Below are 16,780 nucleotides of genomic sequence, written 5' to 3' on the forward strand. Positions count from 1 at the left end.
AACTAAATACCTGTTTGGTGATGTTAATCGAGGGATAAATATTTGCAAGGACACCAGGGAGGACTCTGCCCTCCTTCCAATTGTGTTGAAATTTCTCAGGGCATGGAAATGGCTGCCAGCAATGCAAAAGACATTCAGAAGGCCAATGATGGTGGACAGGCGGATGCAGTACATCAAGTAAATGAAGAAACCTAGTAAAAAGGTGAAGATAATGGAGTGTTTTATGTGTGGAGGGTCACACTGTGCAAATCATTGCCAGTTTCTGGATGCTGTTTATCACAAGAAGGGTCATTTATCCGAAGTGGCGAGGTGCTAAGAACAAGTCAAAGGCTGAGCACAGAACTTTAAACTCAAGGAGGCTTCAGTCAATGGCGCATCACCTGGAAAGCCCAGAGCAGGCAGAGGGGCAATCTTACGATATGTTTAGTATGAGTGAGGCCTCAATCAGGCCTCCAATTCCAATGCTTACCCACAGCCATGGGTGGAAGATCTGTTTTTGACTTTTGCAGGGGGCAAGACGTTCTCAGAGTTTGACATGGGCCGTGCCTGCCAGCAACCTTTGTTAAAGGAGGACTTAAAATAGTATGTCACAATCAACACGCTGAAAGCTTTGTTCAAATACAACCGTCAGGTTTTCAGGTGCCCTCCATTCCCGTGATTTTTCGGAGGATGATGGACAATTTGTTGCAGGGGATTCCTTGTGTAGCAGCTTACTTGGACAATTTCTGATCACAGGGAAACTTGAGGAGGAGTTCTTCAGAAACCTGGGTCAGGTGTTAGAGATTTTCAGTGGAAGAGCTGCAGCTGAAGCATAGCAACTGCATCTTCCAGGCAGAGCGTGGAATATTTGGCTCATAAATTCACAGTGCTCTGTGGAAGCCAAAATCACAGCTATCAAGGAAGCTCTAAACCCAAGAAGGGCGGCACAGTGGTTAGCACTGCTACCTCACAGCGTCAGGGACCTGGGTTCGATTCCCGGCTTGGGTCACTGTTTGTGCGTAGACTGCACATTTTCTCTATGTCTGCGTGTGGTTTCCTCCAAGTGCTCCGGATTCCTCCCACAGTCCGAAAAATGTGCTGGTTAAGTGCATTGACCATACTCAATTCTCCCTCAGTGTACAGGAACAGGTGCCGGACTGTGACGACTAGGGAATTTTACAGTAACTTCACTCCAGTGTTAATGTAAGCCTACTTGTGACACTAATAAATAAACTTTAAAGTGTACCTGAGTTCAAGTCATTTTTGTGGTACATTAGCACTGAAGGTTTCTCCTAGACTTCTCAATGTCTGCATCATTGTATCTGCTGCTTCACAGGCAGACACAATGGAAGCACAAGAGAAAGCTTTCAAGGATGTGAAAACTCTATCAGCTAATCTGCTGGTTCATTTTGATTAGGGCACATCTCACTCTGTCATCGTTCTGTGATGCCTCACCCTACAGTGTCGGACTCTCTCGTTTGATGGAGGATTGATTGGAAAACCCTATGGGTTTGCATCTCACACACTGACAGCAGCTGAGACGGCGTATTCGCAGTCAGACAAGCAAAGTCTAGCTCTCATCCTTGCTGCAAAATGGTTTCATCGGCACCTTTATGGTCGTTCATTCTCCATATGTACCGACCATAAACCATTGAGGAGCCGTCAGGGAATTCAAATGCATTCCTCCCGTGGCCTCGGCAACAATACAGCGCTGGGTCTGACATTGTCAGCTTGCCAGTATAACATCGTGTACAGAGCACGGAAGGACAAGGCTAACTCAAACATTGAGTCATTTTCCTTTGCCTGATGTGCCAACCAATTATCCCAGAGATAATTTTCTTACTTGAGAGACTTTCACATTCTCCAGTGAGTGTTAAGCAAATTAAACAGGGATCCTGTCTTGTCTCAGGTGAAGAAATCCCTGATGCAAGGATGGCCTATGATTGTAGGGGGCAATGAATTGGGACCATGTGGAAAGGTGAGCTAAGTGTGCACGACAGTTGCATTCACTGAGAGGTCCAGAGTAGGAACTTCATCCGAAGTCACTCGCACATTATAGATAAAGTTGCTCCCAAGTAAAAAGTTTAGCCAGGCCATATGTTTCGTGGCCTAATATGGATCAGGGCTTGGAGAATAAGGTGCAATCCTGTTCTGTGTGTCAGATCAAGCAAAAGATGACACATAAGAACATGTGACACCACTAGATCTATGGGTGTGTCCTGATTGTCTGTGGTCCTGGCTTCATGTGGACTTAGCAGGACCATTTATGGATTATATGCTTCTAGTCATTGTGGACACATCTTCTAACCAGCAACATTACAGTTCCTTTTACCACAGAGAAGCTATGCTGAGTTTTTGCAACTCATGGGTTACCAGATTCTCTAGTTTCTGATAACAGTACAATGTTCACGTGTGATTTGTTTCTAGAGTTTGTGAAGCAATGAAATGCGCCATGTGCAAACTGCGCCTTTTCATACAGCTCCGAATGATTTAGCAGAGTGAGCTGTTCACACACTGAAAGAAGGATTGAAGAAAATATCGGGCAATACTCAAGGTTCTTATTCCAGTCTTGTATCACACCACAAACATCAACAGCACTCTCCAGCTGAGTTACTAATGGGTAGGAAGCCAGTCTCATTTAGATTGACATCCGGACGTAGCCAAAGTGAGAGTGGGAAAGAGACAGGGAAAGCAGAAGGTGAAGCGTGTTAAGGAGCGATGTTTCCATCCGAATGACTGACTGAGAGGAATTCTGGCAGTAATCTACATTGGCTACCTGGAATTATTCTAAACAAAAGTGATCCAGTATCATTAGTCGTGAAGCTACTTAATGAAGAGACATTCTCAGACACTAAGATCAATTTATCAGTGTCATGATTCTGAGTCAGTAAAGGTTCCAAATTACTCGGCAGAAGGGGACATTGTGGAAATTCACTAAGAAGTGGTCCTGCTATACCAGGCCTTCCAGTGGACTCTACTTGAGGAGAGAGACACTCACCCCATTGATACTCAGCCTATTCCTGCGGCCACAAGTTCAGCTGAACTAAGCCCAGCATCACTGGAGTCACCAATGGTACTGCGCAGATCACAGCATAGTCACAAAGTTCCTGAGAGGCTGACGTATAGTTAAGATATTAGTTTCGTTACTTTCTGCTGCCCCCTTAAGAACAGAAAGGTAATGTTATTATAAGCATCTTATTTAAAAACATTTGTTGATGTTTCTGACAGTCGTGCGCATGCACAGATAGTGCGGGTTCAGTTTCTTCCACGAGGGATCCGTGAACCAGCTGCTGTTCCCAACTCTGAGTTCTTGCTGTGTTATATTTCAGTGTTCCTTTGTATATCAGGCAGTTTGAATTTATTAATGAGTTTAACCACCTTTTGTGGCTAAAGTTACCAATTTCCATTTACACCACCCTCAGACCAGTTCGTTACCACTCGCTGTGTAAAAAAAGTTCTTCCTATCATTACCCTCCTCCTCCTCTCCCCATCTCTTATCCAAAATCTTCAATCTATGTCCCCCTAGTCCTTATATCATCAGCTAATGGGAACAGCTTTTCTTTATCTACATTATCTAAACCTGTCAGAATCTTGTAAATCTTCGCTCGATCTCCTTTGCTCCAAGTAGAGCAACCCCAACTTCTCCAACCTAAAATCCCTCATCCCTGGAACCACTCTGGTAAATCTCCTCAGCACCCTCTCAATGTCCCTCACATCCTTCCTAAAGTGTGGTGACCAGAACTGGACACAGTGCTCTAGTTGTGACCCAACTGGATCTTTATAAATGTTCAGCATAACTTCCCTGCTTTTGTTTTCCATGTCTCTTAGTGAAGCCCAAACCACTTTCTCAGTATATACTGTCACCATCAAAGTTTGATGCACGCCACATCTCTGTCCCACACATTCTGTAGAATTATGGCATTACATGATAGTAATTTGCTTCCGTCTATTGTTTCTGTCTAAATCCATCACCTCTCACTTTCTGTAATTAATCCAGCTGCCAGCTGTCTGCCTATTTTGCTCATCTCCATGCGTTGTTGCGGTTGATTAATATCACCCACAGTGTTTGTCACTCCTCCAAGTTTGGCATCATTGGCAAATATTGAAATGTATTTCGCATTCCAGTATCCAAACCATTTACATGTTTCAAAAAAGCAATGGTCTGAGCACTGACCCACGGGGAACGGCACCATGCTCCAGTCTGGAAAAATGACCATTTACCGCAACTCTCTACTTTCTGTCCTTGAAAAGTTCTTTTTCTACACTGACCCTCATTCCACAAACCACAATTTGTTAATCAGCCTTTTGATGTGGTACTTTGTCAAATGGTCTCTAAAAGCGTTTTTATATTGACAACATCCAGTGCATTCCCTCAGGATCCTTCACTGTTATTTCAACAGAACATTCCAGTAGATTAGTCAAGCACAGTCTGCCTTTTACAGACCTGTGCTGGCGCTCCTTAATTCACTTAAACTTCTCCAAATGCATCTTGATTTTTTTTTAAACCTAATTATTGTTTCTAAAACCTTCCCCATCATTGAGCAGCAAGCACTGGGGTGAAGAGTGGACAGGACTCGCTGGGATTCACAGTACGGGCAGTAGAGTTTGAGATAAGGTGCGAGACCCGTCTGGGCAGCATCAGAATCGTGGCGTGTAAAGATAACACCGTATGGACGAGGGGCAGTATCTGTAATTATTTCACTTGCTCATGCACAGGTTCCTTCAGATAATGTGCAATTGAATTAGTTTCCGCATCACTTGTGTTCACAGGATGATGTCCCTGCCATGAATTTTGTGACTGCCGCTGCCAACCTGCGGATGCATATCTTCAGCATGAATATGAAGAGCAAGTTTGATGTGAAATGTAAGGCTTGCATGTTTAAGTTTATTGCAGAGATCCCCAGGCAAGACTCATTGAATCCTACTCAAAATTGCTAATATGCTTTTGCCCCCCAAAAGTCACTCGCCAGTTTATCAGCTGCAGAGACTAGCTGATGTTTCTGTGCCTTGCTGAATTACTGAGGTTTATTGTTGCAGTTCTTACCCTGTCCTCAAGCTGTCCATCGAAAATGCCCTGGCTGTGAGCGACACGTTCAGCACACACCGGTAATTGAACCTGGCGCCTTCATGGCCTTGGGTGCATTAATACTATACCTGTGACACTGGAAAATTTGTTTTAATCTTTCATCCTTTGGGATTGACCCAGGTTGAGTCATTCCCCAGCTCCTTACCCATTTCCACACTGCCTGAAAGCTTGTGTGGGACACAGGACCTAAAGAGGGAGCAGAGTGTAGGTGAAGTGGTGTCAGTATAGTCAACCCTTCCAGCAATCCTTCCTGACAAACAAACTCGCATTTACTGTCGGAAATCTGAAATAAAAACAGAAAATTCTGGAAACACTCAGCAGCCCTGACAGCATCTGAGAGAGAAAGACTTAGCGTTTCAAACCAAGGACTGTTCATTAAAAAGCATTGATATTGTGTCTTTCATATCTTCAGAACATCCCAAAACACTTCACAGCCAGTCAATTATTTTGAACTGTTGTCACTCTTGTTTTAGCAAACACTGACTTATTTTAATTCATGGCAAATGCCCAATTCATTTGTTTTAATGATATGTTAGTTTAAATGTTTATCTGGATCAATTAGTTGATATCTAGCTGAGCTAGCAGTAAGAAGCATTGGACCATGGAATCTTGTAATTGGCTTTAGGGAGGCAGACATGTGATGTGAACACAGAGATAGTTGTGTTTCCCTGAACTCTGGCACTATTCATCTTTTGATCCTTTCATTTATCCTGATGCACTGCTCATAATTATCTAATCTTGGAGTGAAACCCCTGTTCCTGGATGAGTGCTGATTGGTGTCAAAATGCTAAGAAATGTCAAGAAAACGCTTGATAAAAAGGAGCAGTTGGAGGCAACCAGGGTGGAACCAAAAGCTCAACATGGTGACCTGATTGGTGAGCAGGTTCTTGACATGGTGCTGTTGGAAGGCATTGTAGAATGACGAGTACCAATATTATTAAAGTTATCGGTGACAAACTCTGCTTTTTAGCACAGAGTGCTGAACTGCAGAGTACTGATAAGAGGCTCAGTGAAGGTTGGGAAGCACCCTCACATCGAGAGTGCAGATATCTCAGTTGAGACCTGCTTATAATCCCTGGAAAATCAGTGGGAATGCAGTGTGCCCTGCTTTATCCTGCTGAGGGTCACAAATAGCAAATCCTCAAGGATGTTTGACAGCCCTACTTAGGCTTTGGCCTTTCTAAACTCCACAGAGGGCAGTGTTTGGAAACACTATCTGTAGTTTATTGTTAACCCTGGACAGTACCTCTTGTCATTACATTTCCTTGCTCATACCGTGTTGTTACTTACCAGATTGACAGGGGTGACCTAGTAAATGAGCACTGTGGTGAATATCACCTGTTAATCTTTTGAAACCAGGGAGACCCAGGTATCTTTAATGGAATGCATCCCACAGCATTACAGCTTTTGTTTGAGGAGTGCGCTATGTAGGTTGTATGGCACTAGAGCCATGCAATACCTACCCATTTCTTCTCTCGCAATCCTTGCCTTTATAATGGTGGAATATATTATTTGGCTTCCTTTGCTCTAATCATGGCTAATACAAGTGGCACCATTGCATGGAGGTGGGTAAGTGGTTTAGTATAGAGGTTGTGGGTGTGGCCCTATAAATCCTCAGTTGGTGAGGCAATTCTCCTCGGAATTAACGGTGTTGTGTATTTTATGTATTTTTGGAACAAAGAATTTTGGACTTCTTCTGTAAAGATACAGACAGACCACTACCCTGGGAAATGACATTACATCAATGGTGCCTCCAGTGTACTTGGAGATGGAGGAAGTACAAGTCATTCTCAAACCTTCATCCTGATATCTCCCATTCTCTGAAATATCCTTTATGGTTTACATGGTGGGAGTGAGGACAGGATTGAACTCAGCCATCTAAACCATGCCTTTCTGCCTCCAGCAACTGCTAACCTTGATGACACTTACCTGAATCAGGAATTTGTTGGTTCAAGCCCCCTGCCAGAGACTTGTGCACAGAATTCAGGCTGACTACCTTGAGTGTAGCACTGAGGAACTGTCACAGGTGTCGTCTTTTGGGTGAGAATCCCCCGTGGTATAAAATATTCCGTGGCAGTGTTCAGAGGAGAACGAGGCCCCTGATGTTGTACTCAGTAATTCAATATTTACCCTGCCAACAGCATCTGAAACAGATTAATTGTATTTATCACACTGCTTATGATCCAATTTTGTCTGCTGTGTTTCCTGCATTACAACAGTGAGTAAACTTCAAAAATATTCCATTAACTGTAAACTGCTTTGGGATCTCCTGTTGATCATGAAAGTCGTTACAGAAATACAAATTTGTTGTCTCGCGTTCAAACTTGAAAAATGAGTGTTTGGTTAGTTTGGGAACCAGCAAGTTAATCTATATCTTGGGATAAAGAAGGAGGAAGTACAAATACTCAGTACCACAGAGTGTCAGCAGGTGGCAGCTTTGGGCATGATAAGCCAACCCCCTCTTCACTGAAAATCTACCCAGCAGGTTGGCAGTGTTGCAACCCTGACATGGAGCGTTGTTGCTGTTTCTATCATAGTGTGTTCAGTTACTTGCTGATTCCCTGCTGTGGCTCTCATTTCTGGTGGCCAGCTGCAGCACGGCATTGGTGAGAAACTTATTTCAAGGTGTTAATGCACAGTATGGAGAGAGGGCACGAAACAGGACCTGGATTAAAATATGGGGAAAAGCAGCTGGGTTCCTATTCCTGATCAGTGATTCAGTGAACTGATCAGGCTCAGTTAGAACAGCCTGCACAGTTGGCTGGGCTGCTGGCACTCTGTCCATGAAAAGTATTGAAGGATTAGAATTCACGGAGCTTAAATCCAGAGAGAAGACAATTGAAGCTGAGTGTGTCAAGTGGAAGCCTGATCTTCAAACTATCCAGTGTGTTACATTGACTAAGCTTTCATTCCCGTTAATTTGTATGTCTTGTTCGCAGCCATGGCAGGGAACATCATCCCAGCGATTGCCACCACCAATGCAGTGATTGCCGGTCTGATCGTGTTGGAAGGACTGAAGATTCTTTCCGGGAATCTGGAACAGTGCAGGACAGTAAGTCTATCAAACAAATCATGTAGTGTGGGAGAAAGAGAGAGAGAAATCTAGCCTAATAGTTCAAGTCAACCAGAGCACAGCCCAGTGAATGTGGGAGACCAGGCTGGTGAACTTTATCTTCATGACCTGGTGTCCGAGTTTCTCCTTATAAATGTGTTAGAGAGGCTAATGTTGCTTCGTACACAACTGAGCCTGTTGCTCACAATGTTCTGCTTGAGCCTCTTAGCTGATGTCTAATTTATAATTCCAGATTGGCTGACTGGTGGAGTATGTTCCTGAACACTCTGGGTTCAAGCCCCTCTCTAGATTGGCACTCCAGTGCAGTGGCAAAGGCACCAGCCTCCATCTATCTGCTCAGTAGGTCAGCCTTCAACATGCCCAACACTATTTGTAGAGTTCTCCATTCCTCAGTTGGCAAAAGATTCTAAACTGAGGTTAACTAGCCTTGTGTTTCCTGGTGGAATCTTGCTGTGGCTCAGTTGTAGCTGTACAAGCCTTTGTTAAAATTAATTCTCAGGATGTGGGTGTTGCTGACAGGGCCAGTATTTCTTTTAGCTGTGCAGAAATTGATGTGATGCAGTTGAGCATCTTGCTGGGCTGCTAGTGAGGATAGTCGAAAGTCAGCCGTTGTAAATGCACTTATTAAATAAAAGTAGATGAAATGTTCTGCGGTGTTTGAGACAGAATAGGCGCAGTATAACTTTATCAAATTGATATTTGACTGCTGTTTGTTGTAAAGAGGAACAAAATAGCACCAATCTTTGGTGTGGGGAACATCAGCCCTTCAGATTGTCCCATTTCCTCTTATAGTAAAACCTGATGTGGGGGTGCCAGCATTGGAATGGGGTGGGCACGGTTAGAAGTCACACAACACCAGGTTAAAGTCCAACAGGTTTATTTGGTAGCACAAACTTTTGAAGCGCTGCCCCTTCATCGGATGAGTCAGCTGTTGGACTTTTAACCTGGCGTTGCGAGACTCCTTACTGTGAAACCTAGATTATGAAGAGGAGAACAAAGCTTCCCATCAGAAATTCTATATCCAGTGTGTGGCCAGAATGTCAGTGCCATAGAGAATGGTTGAGGTGAATAATGTTGATATATGTAAGGGAAAGCAGGCTAAACACAAGGGGGAAAGCAATAGAAAGATAGGATGAGATGAAATAGAGTGAGACACTTATGTGGAGCGTAAAAGCTGACATAGACCTGGTGATCCAAATGGCATGTATCTGTGCTGTAAACGCTATAAAATGGGTTTCCCCAGCAGCTTTGTGAGGGGGGGGATTCTTTTCAATCCATGTACAGGTGAACTCTGCAAAGTGGGAGGGAACCCAATTATCAGTCTCCACTGAGCAAGGTTAGATCAGGAAAGAAATGTTTATCAATAGAAATTAATTGAACCTCTGAATGATGGTTTATAAATTTTCCAGTTTAGTATCCCACAGAAAAAAGGTGCATTTTGTCAGATCATGTTTTAACCATTGGCTTTTTTGTGTTTAGATCTTTCTGAACAAGCAGCCCAATCCTCGGAAAAAGTTGTTGGTTCCGTGTAGCCTGGATCCCCCAAACCCCAGCTGCTATGTGTGCTCAATCAAGCCTGAAGTCACAGTCAAACTCAACACTCAGAAAGTCTCCGTCCAAGTGTTGCAGGATCGGGTAAAGCAGTGTGTTTTATGAAAGGGTAGTGTCCCAGGCCCAACCATCTTCAACTACTTCATCAATGACCTTGCTTCCATCATAAGCTCAACAGTGGGGATGTTTGCTGAAGGTTGCACAATGTTCAGCACCATTCATGACTCCTCAGATACTGAAGCAGTTCATGTCCAAATGCAGCAAGATCTGGACAATATCCAGGCTTGGGCTGACAAGTGCTGGACAATGACCATCTCCAACAAGAGAGGGAATCTGATCATCAGCCTTTAACGTTCAACAGCATTACCAACACTGAATCCCCCCCCCCCATCAATATCTCCCCCCTTACACTCCCCTCTTCCCCCTGACCACCCCACCTCTCTTGCTCTCTCCCCCCCACCATGTTCTCCCTCTTCCCCATTCCCCCACTCCCCACACACATATAACATGTATATTTCATGCTATTTGGTGGGTGGTGCTAGTTTAAATACATCTCCATTGTCTGAGTTACCAGTTGTGGAGCTGCACTTTGTGATAATTTCTACACTCAGGGTCAGTCTTGTGTTTTTGCTCCAGATTCTGAAGGATAAGTTTGGGATGGTGGCCCCAGATGTGCAGATAGAAGATGGCAAAGGAACAATTCTCATCTCCTCGGAAGAGGGAGAAACGGAAGGTACAGAGCAGCTACATTATGTTTTCTGTTTAGTGCCCCACACATGTGCGTGAGCGTACACACACACGCATGCACTGTGCACCTGGCTGAGAAACTGAATGAAGGGACTAGGAGGGAGTGGTGGGGGAGTGTCTTGAAACTTGCTCTCTCCCTTCTGAGCCAGCACATAGCAAAAACTCCCCAACAGTACAGCATCTCCGTGGTACCGTACAGGGAGTGTCGGTCTGCATTGTGTGCTCAGGTTACTGGAGTCGAACCTCAGTCCACAAACCTTGTGAATCACATGAGAGTGCAAGCGACTGAGCCTCAGGTGACTGGGTGGGTCAGGGCTTTGCCACTGTGCCGTAGCAGCAAGTGCAGGAGCTGGAAATTGTTGGTGCGATATCACACAGGAAGGCCAAGACTGGGGATTTTGTGCTGACTTGTTTTTTTATTGTCTCTCCCAGCAAACAACAACAAGAATCTGTCCGAATTTGGGATCTGCAATGGAAGCCGACTCCAAGTAGATGATTTCTTACAAGACTACACTTTGACTGTCACTCTCCTGCACAGGTGAGAAACCAGCCCTCACCATGTCACGTTATCTTTGCTGATGTCAATGTTGTGATACTCCACTGTTTCTGTGATCTCTATCGCTGACATTCTATAACAGATGGCCTCACCTGCAGCAGCACTCACACCCTCCAATACCGTCAAGTGTACACTGGTTGTGTGGGCTAAGGCTGTTTGACTGCAGGTGGGAACCACCATAAAGTGCTGTCTGTCTGTCCTCTCTTACGTCCGCACAGCAGCTTTCCTGACGAAGGAGATGGATTGTTGGTTCCCTCGGCTGGGGCGCTGGGAAACCCGGCACAGATCAAGCATTGAGCATGGCCCCTTCCTTGTGTATATCCATTCCCTACACCGAGGGCAGAGCATTTACAAGGGGGCAGTGGAGTGAGAGACATTTTCTCTGTAATGAACCCTTTGCGTTGCTGGGTGGTTTATGTGTCGTGTTGGTCAATTGCAGTGAAGATCTGGAAAAGGACATTGAGTTTGAGGTGGTTGGAGATGCCCCCGAGAAAGCCCCTCAGAAGCCGAGTGAGGAAGATGGCAAGGCCATAACCAATGGCAGCGACGATGGAGCACAACCGTCCACATCTAAAGGTAATATCTTTTTGAGCCTATCGTTCCCCAATTCCCCTTGCCTTTTCCCACATCAGATATTAGAAATGCAAGTCTTCTTCTTGCACTGGCATGAATGGACTTATGTTTTTCATACGTTCTTGGGATGAATGTCACTGGCTAGGCCAGCATTTATTGCTCATCTCTAATTGTCCCTGAGAAGGTGGTGGTGAACCACAGCAGTCTATCTGGCCTGTGTGTGCCCACAGTGCTATTAGGGTGGGAGTTCTGTGATTTTGACCCAGCGGCAGTGAAGAAATGATGATATAGTTCCAAGTCAGAATGGCACATGGAGACTGTTCCATCACATTCCAGTCTTCTGCCTTGTAGATAGATCCCCAGGCTTTGGAGAGTCAGGTGGTGAGTTACCACAGAATTCCCAGTTCCTGTAATGTATTTATATGGCTGATTAGTTCACTTTCTGATCAGCAGGATGCTGATGGGGGATTCAGCAATGGCAATGCCATTAAATGTCATGAGGTTAGATTCTGTCTTGTTGGAGATAGTCACTATCTGGCATTTGTGTGGCGTGAATATTACCACTTGTCAGCGGAAACCTGAATGTTGATTGGTTGGTAATTGATTAAATTAGGACCTGTAGTGTCACTGGGACTCTCAGGCTGTCACCATAATATCACCAGAGCATAATGAGATTCTCACGTACGGAGCGATTTTTCAGGGATCCTTCTGACCAATGACATGTAGTCACTGTTGTAGGAAATGTGGGTATTGAGGATTCTGGACACAGGAGGAAACAGTTCCAATTGGCAGAAAGGTCCAGGATCTGAGTGCACAGATTTAAGGTAATTGGCAAAAGAAGTAATAACATGAAGAAAAACCTTTTCACACAATAACTGATCAGGATCTTGACTGGTGTCTGGGTGGAGAATTTCAAACATTAACCCAATAAGAAAAGAAATTCTTCCTCCTCCCCATCATCAGTGGGAGACTCCTCATTCTGAAACTCTGCTCTTTGGTTATAGGTTCCCTCGATAAGGGAAGCATCCCCTCAGCATTGATATGTCAAACCATCTCAGAGCCTTTCATTCTTCTAAACTCCAACCTCCTCAACCTATCATTGAACATCTCCTTCATCCCAGGAATCGGTCTTCTCTGAATTGCTCCCAAGTATATCTCTTTGTAAATAAGGACCAAAATTATACACGGTACTCCAGATGTGGTCTCACCAATGCTCTGTATAGTTGCAACAAGACTTCCCTGCTTTTCCATCCCATTTATATTATCTATAGCTGGGCACTTAGATAAAGGTAATCAGGAAGAGTCAACATGGTTTTGTGAAAGGGAAATCATATTTAACCAATTTATTGGAGTTTTTTTGAAGGAGTCATGTGCTGTGGATAAAGAACAGCCTACAGACGTGCTGCAGTTGAATTTCCAGAAAGCATTTGATAAGGTGTCATATCGAAGGTTATTGTGGAAAATAAAAGCTCATGGTATTGAGGGGAGCACATTAGCATGGAATGAAGATTGGCTGGCTGGCAGAAAAACAAAGAGTATACGTCAGTGGGGCTTTTTCTGATTGGCAGGATGTGGTGAGTGGGGTCCTGCGGGGGCGGGGGTCTGTGCTGGGGCCTCATCTTACTACAATTTACATCAGTGATTTAGGCAAGGGAAGCATGGTGGTTAAATCTGCAAATGACAAAGATAGTTAGGAAAGTATATTGTGAAGAGGACAAAAGGAAGCTGTAGATGGATATGGAGAGGTTGAGTGAGTGGATGGAATATAATACAGGAAAATCAGAAGTCATTCACTTTGGCAGGAAGAATAAAAAAGCAGAGATTTACTTAAATGGAGAACAGCTGCAGAATTGTGAGGTGCGGAGGGATCTGTGAGTTCTAGTGCATGAGTCACTAAAGGTTGGTGTTGATGTATAAATACAATATGTACTTAAGGCAACTAATGGAATGCTATCATTTATTAAAAGAAGAATTGAACATGAAGGATTTTGTGTTTCAGTTGTGCAGGGCATTGGTGAGATCACATCTCGAATACTGTGCACAGTTTTGTGCTCATTTAAGGAAAGATGTAACTGCGTTGGAAATGGTTCAGAGGAGCTTTACTAGATTTGCACTAGGAATGAATAGGTTGTCTTAGTGAGGGGTGGGTGTTGGTGTTGGTTGATTGGTTGGTTCTTTACTGGGCTTTGTGGGGGGGTGGTCTAACTGGATAGTTCTTTCAAAAGAACTTGTACAGCAGCGATGGACAAAATGGCCTCATCCTTTGCTTATCAATTTGTCGTTCTATGACGACTCTTGCTGTGCAAGGCACTCCATGCTCTTCCCTTTATAACTATGTCCTGTTCTTCAGCCTCCGAGCAGGACGATGTACTGATTGTTGACTCAGATGAAGAGATGCCCTCGTCTAGCAGAGTGGATACCAACATGGATAGCCGGAGCCTGAAGAGGAAGCTGGAGGATGAGACGGAAGGTGTCATTGTGAAGCGGATTTGCACCGAGCAGGAAGATGAGGAAGATGATATCATCGCGTTGGATTGAGTGACATGTTGGAGATTCTGGCTGCTCTCTGTTCTGGCTCCATCAGTCAGACAGTTACGGTTGGGTGGGGTGGGGTGGGTTGGGGAAACAATGCCAGTAAAGAACTCAGCGACAAGTCATAGCCTTAATCTATCTGATCAAAGCGAAAGAGGCGGCTGCGGGGGGTGGGGGAGACACCATAACCATTGAGAGTGTCACATCATCCGAGCAAGTCTGGATAGCACAGTCAGCCATGTCGCTGAATATAAATTGACAACCAAAATCTTTTGGCTTGCTGTTCAAACTGATTTTGTTCTTCAGTGTTGTTTCCCTGCCCCTCCTCTTCTCTGGCTCTGATAAAACTTAAGGAATTTGCTGTTGATGAAGTATTAAAAATGTTCCTTTGTATAACAGCAGCGATATGTTTTGTAAATTGCTGTAAACACTTCATTTTCCCCAAGCCTGTTTGTACTTCCCGATATCAGAGCCTCTTTAATCAGATCCCGGGGCCTTTCCTTGTGTCTTGTTACAGTTTGTAGTTATTTATACGTGACTTTTGTATAACGCAGATATCTTAACTTTTTTTTGTTCATACTTTATGCAGATTCCAATGATCAGATTCCGAGTCGACTCAAGTGTCCAAATCCCGCGGTGGCCCCTGTGGTCAGGTCCGGGGTGGGCCCTGACGCTTAGGTCTGAAGGCGGCCCACCTTCAGGCAATCTCCACAATGTGATTCCCTGGCAGTGTGGGAATGAAATTGTATAATGGGTGGAAGCAGGGTAGCATAGGGACTTAGCATTATCCGGAGAGGACTCATCTGCTCTGTAGTTTAGAGTGGGTAGAAGAAATGTGTCATATGCAGTTGGACCGTCTGTAACTATAACTGATCCAATCGACCTGTTCAATGTTGAGAGAGAGATTGCTGAGGGTGTAGCTAAAAGTATTTTTGTAGCAAATTGACATTGCCGTTTCAGTAGGTTTTTTTTGTATCTGAATCGACTGTAAAATGTACCGAAAAGCTTTGTTACAAATGGCAGTTGTCATGATTAAAATATTCACTGTGTGCAGCTCTTGTGTCTTCAGTTATCCAACCACCCTCCCAGAGCTATTCTCCTTCCAAGTATCCATTCACACTCACCTACTCATTTCCATTGCCACATTTAGCCTTGTGTTTATTGTCTAAATGTTGGACGGGGAGTAACTGTGAAGATTGTTTTTGAGATTCCTTCTCCTTTCCTGGTGGGGCAAGGAATTCCACCAATGTCTTCATTTCACTCTGCTTGGGTGGTGGAGTTTTCAAACCTCACAGCCCCAGTCTAATTCCCCTCATACGCGCGCACATGCTGCCAGACTGAGTGGGGACAGGATGTACACTGCTGGCTGATTTCCCTAGCCTGGGACATGGATCCAAATGGCACTGTACATACCATTCATCACAGTAAGCTTCATTTGGATACTGGTGAATGTTTACATGTTAATCTTTCACACGGTTCCAGGAGAAATAATGAATAGAAGAATCCTGGATGGTTTCTGCTCTCAAAATTGGAAGTTTTTCACTCCATTAGTCTAAACATTCAGTCCGTTCAGAACTAACAGGCTCACTGGCTGCATTGTGTGCAGTCTACGAGATTCATCCAACTTGCCTACACTCCTTTGATTGCACTTTCTAAACCTGTGACCTTTAACTTCTAGGAAAACGAGTGCAGCAGATGCATGGGAATTCCACCCCAAGTTACACATATCGTTCTCACTTGAACATGCGAGGGCTGTTCCTTCATGATCAGTGGGTGAAAAATCATGGAAGCTTACAGGACAGCTTCTCAAGGGTCAACTGGCAACAGGTAGTAAAGGCTAGTAACACCTACAGCTTGAAAATAAACATTAAAAAATGTCATGGGTTGACTTGAGGTCAGCCAAGCAGCATTGCTCTGGAGTTTATTTTGGGCTTTGGTACAATAACGTGATGGTGGTGTTACTGAACTAGTAATCTGCAAAGTTGGACTGTTGATTTAAAGATGGACTAGGATGATTCAAGAAGCCAGCTCACCTTCTTGAAGGCAATTAGGGATGGGAAACAAATATTGGCCAAGTCAGTCAGTGATGCCCACACCCCGTGAATGAAAAACATCAGCCCCACCACAGCTGGAGAATTTGAATTCAGTTAATTAAATAAATCTGAACAAAAAGCTCGGGTATCAGTAATGGTGATTGCAAAACTACCAAATTATTATAAAACCCATCTGGCTCACTAAAGGACTGTCCTTAACCCAGTCTATGTCCACAATGTGGTTGACATTTAATTGCCCTTTGAAATGGCCAAGTAAGGCACTGTGTTGTACCATTCAGTTCAAGGTGACTCATCTCGAGGGCAGTTAGAGGTGGGTAATAAATGTCGGCCTTGAAACACCCACATCCTATGCATAAATATTTAAAAATCAGTTATTCACTGACCATCTAAACCAGGCTTATGAGAAGAATTCTCTAGCTAATTCCTGTGGTGGGTGAGTCCAGGACAAAGGAGCAGAACCTTCAAATTGGAGACAGGCAGCTTGGGCATGATGTCAGGCAGCACTTTACACAAAGCTTCGTGGAAATACGCAACTCTCCGTTCTCCGCCAGCACCTACAGAGATGTGAGGGAAGATTTTTACACAAAGGATGGTGGGATCTGGAATGCACTGTGAGGTGTTTGAAGTAG

At 44.2% G+C, this 16,780-nt stretch overlaps 1 protein-coding gene across 1 annotated transcript in view; it reads left to right on the top strand.

Annotated features, from left to right (window-relative positions):
- Positions 1–15,150, top strand: part of uba2 (ubiquitin-like modifier activating enzyme 2) — a 35,428-nt gene extending 20,278 nt beyond the window's left edge. Inside the window, exons 11-17 of the mRNA XM_080186678.1 lie at positions 4,750–4,843; positions 8,005–8,117; positions 9,618–9,773; positions 10,326–10,422; positions 10,869–10,974; positions 11,432–11,568; positions 13,916–15,150. Of these exons, the coding sequence (XP_080042804.1) occupies positions 4,750–4,843; positions 8,005–8,117; positions 9,618–9,773; positions 10,326–10,422; positions 10,869–10,974; positions 11,432–11,568; positions 13,916–14,103 (891 nt within the window). The 3' untranslated portion in view covers positions 14,104–15,150. The remainder of the gene's footprint in view (positions 1–4,749; positions 4,844–8,004; positions 8,118–9,617; positions 9,774–10,325; positions 10,423–10,868; positions 10,975–11,431; positions 11,569–13,915) is intronic.
- Positions 15,151–16,780: the final 1,630 nt, after the last annotated feature.

Source organism: Carcharhinus amblyrhynchos, chromosome 4 (assembly GCF_965287045.1).
Source record: "Carcharhinus amblyrhynchos chromosome 4, sCarAmb.v2.hapA, whole genome shotgun sequence".
Taxonomy (NCBI): Eukaryota; Metazoa; Chordata; class Chondrichthyes; order Carcharhiniformes; family Carcharhinidae; genus Carcharhinus; species Carcharhinus amblyrhynchos.